General features: G+C 40.3%; 1 protein-coding gene across 1 annotated transcript; it reads right to left on the bottom strand.

The window, feature by feature from the left end:
* Positions 1–1,287: 1,287 nt before the first annotated feature.
* Positions 1,288–7,889, bottom strand: LOC105056194 (uncharacterized protein At4g19900). The gene is given in 6 exon segments (XM_010938308.3): positions 1,288–1,622; positions 2,195–2,383; positions 4,553–4,690; positions 5,282–5,431; positions 6,563–7,028; positions 7,031–7,889. Coding segments are annotated over 6 exon segments (1,908 nt in total). The 5' UTR covers positions 7,809–7,889; the 3' UTR covers positions 1,288–1,435.

The raw sequence follows: 7,889 nt of genomic DNA, 5'->3' as shown, positions 1-7,889 counted from the left end.
TAAGACCTTCAATCTCCCTTTCTTTTTCGTGGCGTGGGCATGTAAATGTTTCACTTTAGTTCTGTACAGCATTAAATAGGAAGTATAGATAGTGAAAGAATAGAATATACAGATGGCGCAAAAAAAAAAAAAAGGCTCTGCCAATATATATTTATATATATATATATAAACACATACATATACATATATATGTATGTGTGTGTCAGTGTGTGCGCGTGTGGTGTATAAATATATATATATATATATTAGAGATAAGAATAATATTATGAGTTATGTGAAATAGAGGGAATAACGTTGTCAAACCATGATAGCATATTCCTGTTGTGTTTAATTCCTCTATGTTTGACAAACAGTCAAAAACATTAAAAATCCCTTCCACATGAGATCTCTAGGATTATGCACTCTGTATGTTATTTTTACCTCATATTTCACCTGTGACTGAAACTTTACCTTGAAAACATTGGAGTGCAACCAGGCTAGTTTGTGTGCTTCACTGTCCTTTCACACTGTATGTTTGGGGTGGTAATTACAAGTCCAGCTTCCGGTCTGCCTAACCGCCAATTAATCATCTGACATGAACATCCTGAGTTCCCACACCCCCCCCCCCCCCAACCCCACCCCACCCTTTTACATTAAGCAGCTCAAAAGCAATTCAATTATATCGCAAATAAAAATAGAAATCTTAGGAGAGAGAATCTCATTTGAGTTCTGATCATAAACCTGAAAACATTTTTATAAAAATAAAGATATATTAATGGACACAAGTATGCAAATCAGTATTCACGAATGAAACCTTGGGTATGCCAATTTGAGCTTACAAACATGTACTCCACTCAAAATCTCCTAAAAAAGAAATGAATATATCTTGAATAATATATTTATAAGAAAGCCAACCAACCCAGGACTATCCAATAGAATAAGACTACAAGTCATCTACTTTTCTAGTTGGGCATAGAGTCATAGCACAACTCTATAGCAGTTAACAAATCAGACAAAAGACTGGTTAGCATGACGCTTCACCAACTTCCTCTTGAACCTAACCGGGCAAGTAGCCTATCACATCCAATACCTTATTCAGCTGACACGTTTCCTGTTGGCAGTTTTCTCTGGTTGACTTTCATCAGGATCAAGCCAAGAGCTTCTTTGATTAGGATAAACTATGATACACTATAATTCCTCGATCTTTTTCGACTTCTTCCACCAACTGGTGCCAAGTGCCGAACCACTGATTTCCTCAATTTCACCTAACATGCTGCCTTTGAGTTCCTTGGTTCAGCAATTCGAAGAGAGAACTGCCCACTGATTTTCATGTTTCAAACCCACTACTCTGATTTCAGCACCGAGGGAACAACTTCATTTTGCGTATGTTATTTATAATGGACAGCTGCTTGTGCTAAAGCAAAATGAGGTCGAACATCGGGTTGTCCACTAAAAGTCAAAACACATCAAAACAACGGAGGCAGTAATGGTTTAGAAGCCTTTCCACAATGCTGTTTGGTTCCGGAACTAGTGCAGAAGTTAAGCCATTCCAGAAATGAAATGTGATTGATTCATTCAGCATCCTTGTAAGGAGAGCATCTTGCTGGGCTCTCTCAGAATCATCAGTTGGTGCCATGAAATACCTGCATAGAACTTAATTCAGTTTAATGTGTTCAACAAGCCGACCATTGTGAACTGGAGATGATAAAATGTTGCAGGTCTTGAATTGTGCTGGAGGGAAGGAGGAGGGGGATGAAAAGGTTTTGAGACATAATATTTGACAAAAAAGCTTCAGCTTTAGCAACAGTGGTTCAGAGGAGTGCAGACTGAGAAAATATGAGTTACTGGGTTCTGTAGGGCCAGCACAGAGTCCACGTATAACTATGCAAAGTGCAACTGACAACTAAAAGATACAGAGGCATAAAGTGGATGTGTCTGGCTTTCTCACAATAACCTAAGCTGCAGCATGTTGTACACAATTCACAATTCCTCAGGGTGTCAACCACATAGCTGATATTATGATTCACAGGTTAGTTTCAAGGTAATGGCTATGATTTTACTAGCTGGTAGTGAGGCATGATAATCAGTCCCATTCTTCTATTTGCTCCAATAGAAGCTATTACTAGGGCCGTTATGACCGTGACTTGATGGTTCATACTAAAAGGTGCAGAGAATGAAGGTTCAACATATATTACTGCAGCCGAAAGAAATATACCTTGTGATATTCATGGAACTTATTGGGAAAAATTTAAAAGGAGGTTCCATCTTTATGTCCAGCTGTCTGTATGATTTAGCTGCAGAGAACTTGTTTATCACTCTTGTCAGGAGGTCAGCTCCATTCCACCTTAAAAGGGTATCATTATAAGTTGAATAAAACTCTCTCAGGCACTCGATCACAAAAGGACTGCAAACACATTTAATGAGTTTGTGTCAGAACTAACACAGACATTTCATTGAAATTGATGGTAAGACCATGAGTAAATAATGTTGATCTAGGGCGGTAGTGTTGTTTTTCATGTAAAACAACTGAAACTAGAAGTACCAAAAGCTTATTCATAAAACAAATAAAAACTTCAATGCATACAGTGCACACACTGTTTGGTTTTTCAGGCAAAAGAAAAGCTTAAATTTACTGCCAATGAATGTGAGTTCTCTTTCAGATATCAAAATGTTAGTTTTGTTTAGTTAATTTTCAAATAGCAAGACATATCAACTATGCAAATGGACTTTTCCTTGGTAACCAAGATTCCTTACCCAGCCTTCTCTCTCCTCATACCAACCGTCCATCACAGAAGGGCTAGAATTGGAACTTGGAGACCAAATACCAATTTGACCAGATGCCTGGGCTGAGAAAGAGTGCCAGCAAATGGAGGTGGAGCAAGAGGAGGTGGAGAGGCAGGAGGACCTATCAGTTGAAGACCACAAGCAATTGACAGCTCATTGGACCATGGTGGCAGATCGACCACAACATAGTATGATGGTGGATCAGGAATGTAGGACCTGGATGGAAAGAGGGAAAGGTGGAGGAAGATGAAGGAAAAAAGAGAGAGGGGCAGCATAGGCAGGGTAGAGGAAGTAGAGGAGAATGAAGGAAAAAAAATGTTGGCCTTCTTTCTCCACCTATCACCAACTTCTTGGGCAATACGAGATTCACCATAACATCATGCTTATAATGATGATAACCTTAGAGCACACATTGCAAAGTAAGCGGCCTCTTTAACTCCTGAACTGTTGAAACTACTGCAACAGAGTTTGTCTCTTCATAAATCAGTTGTTGTCTCTTGATTGAAACTACGGCCACCTATCCATGTTTAGAGCATCATCATTTATCACTCTGTTTCTAATAAGCTTCTGGTTAATGATAGCTATAGTGTGCCTGATCTTCAACAGCAGCTACATAGTCTTTTAATATTTTGATCAGTTTTGATTAATATCTGATCTTGTCTGATAAGTATATTTTGTCAGGAGAGCCCCTAGGTAAAGTTTCCTGGGGAGGCAACTTTCATTTCTTATAGAGCAAGCAACCGAACTCATCTATCATGTTTATCACTAATCTCATACCCTACTATGTCCTGTGACTAACATCTGCACTCGTGCTCATTTCACTCATCAAAAGTTGGTTACTGATGTTCCTCTGTCACCTTCACAATAATGAAACCACCAAGCCTTGTTTTTCCCGGTGACCAACTGGGAACGTTACAAAATATCTGCTTCTTTTGAAAGAACAGAAATTTTTTGGAGCTCATGCAACTTGATCAGTAATCATCTTGGTTCATTTTTTCCTTCATTTGGTTATCAATGTTTATGGATGTCATTATTACAATGGCGGCATGGATTTGTTATGTCCTCTTAGTATTTGACATGTGATACATATATAAGCATTATAATATGATACCTACACTTTGTATAAGTGACAGTTGTGTGGTCACTTCCCGCTACGAATTCTGGCTACATGCATAAATTTTGCACTTTTGATGCTTGTGTAAATATTATTAGAAAAAATTTTAAACAGAGTAACTTCTGTGTTAAGATACCTCCACCAAATCTTGATAGAAGATGCTCAATCATGAAAGCATTTAATAAGCTTAAAATAGAGGGATGGAAATTAAGAGCAAATGCTTATTTTCAACAAAAAAATTAGCTACAAACAAAAAAACAATACTTAATTACCGTGAATCATCAGATAATGCATCAGAACATCAAATTAGTGCTTCATCTTTGCTGAAACTTCAATATTTTGACAAAATTATGGCATACCCTAATATTCAACATAATGGAGACTCGTTTATCATATAAAAAATAACGGCACATTCAACATGGACTTCTATATCATTAAAAAGCCCTAGCACATCTATTTAGGGTTGGGCAAATGGGATATATAAAACCTTAAAAATTGGAAAAGAAAATCAAAAGTAAGTTTGCAACAAAAATAAACTAACTGTAATCATGATTAACTCTTTCATCTAATAAACTCATAAAAGATCCTATATTGTATCACACTATTAATTTCATGATAACAGACAAAGAAAAAGCATATGATCGATAAGCAAATCCCAAGATACTGTTCAAGTACCTGTGCTTTCTGAAAGCCATCACTGCACCATTAAAGATTGAAATCCCAGCTGCTTGATGCTCAACACCGACAGAATTTTCAAGTGAATGTAAAGGGTTTAGAACTAGAATGTCAGAATCAAGGTATATGCCACCATATCTGGAATTTCAGAGAAAAGCCACATATTCTTGTCAAAATAAAAACAGATGACCTAAATACTTGATGATAACATACTCATTATAGCTCAAAATCTTAGCAGATAATGTCAAGAAAGGGTTGAGGTACCAATATTGGAACATAACTGGTTCTATAAGGACCTCTATGCTTTGGTACCATACTAATACATGGTACGCCACCTGGTGCCAGCACAGGAAAAGGGAGGTGATGTATCATGCATCAGTATGGGTTGGTATTGAAGGGCATACCTATATGGAACAGCACAGCCAGTATAAACCAATAAGGCAGTAATAAAATTCAAGAACCTCCAGCTGAAAGGGGCTAGGATTCTAGGACAATTAGAAAAGATGGATGCGCCAAAAGATAAATATCAACTATACATATTTCAAATGGATGAAAGATGGTTAATTAAATTTCAAATGGGATGAATTTTTTTTTCTAATGGTCACCATTTTGTAACATATGTTTGAAACGACCGACAGTTAAACGGTTACTGACACTGAAAGGAAAAATAGATCTTTACAAAATTCTTTAAGAAGAAGATCAATTTATCACTCAGAAATACAAACTTACTTGTACAGAGCAGCAAGACGTATTAGCTCACTATAATGGATTGGATAGTGTTTTGTCTTCCTCCATTCAAACCAGACAGAAGCAAAAATATGGGTTGGAGTATCCTTCAAAAGTTCATCGAGATTTGGCATAGCAACTGCAATTTTGAATCTGTAGAAGTAGGAAATCATTGAACAAAAACATTCATAAGTATACCATGCTTTAGAGTACTGCTGAGTTTAACTGAGAAACAAACTATTATGCATCTTATTGAAGATATTTCTTCTATTATTTGACAGCCACTAAAAACAAGCAAAACCTTGTCTAGCAGATAACAAACTGTTAAGTATAAAATTAAGGATCTCAAACTTTAGTTCTCAAGAACTCGCATCAAAGTTAATTACTTAAATCAGCATTTCATAACATATAAATCTCAAATATTTCAAAAAAAAGAAACAAAATACGCATTATTAGATGAAATAGAGCAACATTATAAGCAGATAATTTATGCAACAGAGTAATCACTATGGAACTATTGGAATTCAATGCCCTGAAATTTAGATGATATAGGAATGTATTCTTTCACATGATATAGATTCATAGAGTCAAAAAAATCAACCAAACCCTTAAACTTGTGGGAGCATAATATCCATGACCAAATGAAGAAAAGAGAAATAATGATAATATATGCAGTGAGGAGTCACTATGAAATTCTTGCAATTCTATATCCTGAAATTTCCAGTGGTATAGAAATGTATTCCCTCACATGGTATATGTTAGTAAAGTTAAAGAAAGTTAATGAAAACTAATAATCTTATGGAAGCATACATATCAATGACCATCTGAACAGGTAAGCATTGATAGTGAATATTATATCCTTAAATTTACCCTGATATACAAATTATTTAAAGGTCACAGAAAATAAACGAGAACAAGTAACCCTATGTAAGCATCAATATCCATGACAAAATGAAGAACGGAAGCATGGAATAGATTAACTGAGTATGTTTCTTTGCAGATACTATCTAACTTAAATAACGAAGAAGAACTCCTTGATCTTTCCTTCACTGTTTAACATTGCTGAATGTGGATTTACTCTAATGCTTGTCTGTTTCATATGTTGAACTGACTTATTAAATGTCTATTCGATTCCTTTGTTTACCAGTGACCCTCTTCTTTTATGAAAATTTCACCCATACACAAAGAAGTAACCACAATGCAAATATTTCAACCAAACTATCAGCTAGCAATTAACTGGAGAACTGCTAAATAACATGGGATTTGGAGGTAAGAGTGCAGTACCCATCTTTAACAAACTCTCTGAAGAAATCCAGTTCCATTGTTTCCGAGAACACCACAACACAAGCATCCCTGTGGTGATGCAGAAGACTCTCCAGCCCCCTCTGGTGCCGGATGCCATACGTCCAAGGTGGGCTGTTCCACACCATAAAAACCCTCATTGAACATCTTCCACTCCGGAGAAACTGATCCATGAACTCAGAGAACGTCAAATTTGGGTCCAATCCTGGAAAGTACCCCCATCGCCGACCATCAGCATAATGCTGGTCCTCCTTCAAAGCAGTCCTCCTTCTCCGTCCCTCTGGAACCCTTTGCGGCCTCTTCTTCGCCTCCAAATGAAGAGTTTTCCTCTCTGCTCCCTTATTAGTTTCCATGCCTCCACCCTTTCCAAAAGGACTCTTCTCCATCTCCGTTAAGAGCATTCTCTGCATCATTTTATCCCCTTTGGTGAGGACTGTAAGTCCCACCCGTCTGGATCCTGGAGCAAAGGATGGTTCTTGGGATTCAACAGCTCGAGGTTCGATCGGAGCATCTTGTCTCGCCGTAGAAAATCTCCCTTCCCCTCCAACCATCGCGCCCACCCCTCCCGGAGTGGGGACTCACCGCCGCCGCCGCCGCCGGAGCTCGCCTTGAGCAATAGGGCATCTTCGATCCTCCGGATCGAGTCCATCTTCAGCCGGAGATCCTCATCCACCGGCTGGTCATCCGATCCGAACGCGATTTTGCTCCGGTCGGACGGCCGGAGCTCCTCCGGCGGGGCGTCGTCTCCCCACGGATCGTAGGGACGGTGGGGATCCGGCTTGCCGAAGGACTGGCGGGCCACGCCGAGGGCGTGGTCCCAGAAGAGGCCGGATCGGGGGGTCCGGGGGAGGTCCGCCTCGTCGGAGTCGCCGTCGTCGTCGAGGCCCGCACCGAAAGCGCGGAGGATCTCATCCTCCTCCCCGGCGGAGCGGCGGCGCTGCTGGTCGTCGTCTTCGTCAAGGACGTCGAGCTCGTCGATGCGGTCGTCGGCGGCGCCATCGAAGGCGTCGTTGTCGGCGTCATCGAAGAGGGGGGCGCGATCGGAGGAGGAGGAATGGTCGGAGCCGCCGGGGAGGACGGAGCGGAGGCCGAGGCCGAGGGGGAAGGGGGAGGAGGAGAGGCGGGAGTGGAGGACGAAGAGGGACAGGAGGATGAGGAGGGCAGCGGAGGCGGCGCAAAGCTGGGGGCCGTAGGCGTGGCGCCGCCGGGCGGGGTGGTGTCGGAGCATCGCCGGTTGGGCTCGGTCCCAGTGGGGGAGCGGGAATAAGGGAGCGATAGAGAACGCGAAGGTCGAAACGGGGTTTGATAT

Source organism: Elaeis guineensis, chromosome 2, assembly GCF_000442705.2.
Source record: "Elaeis guineensis isolate ETL-2024a chromosome 2, EG11, whole genome shotgun sequence".
NCBI classification, from domain to species: domain Eukaryota; kingdom Viridiplantae; phylum Streptophyta; class Magnoliopsida; order Arecales; family Arecaceae; genus Elaeis; species Elaeis guineensis.
Note: the sequence above shows the minus strand (reverse complement) of the source record. Positions and strands in the feature narration are given on the sequence as shown.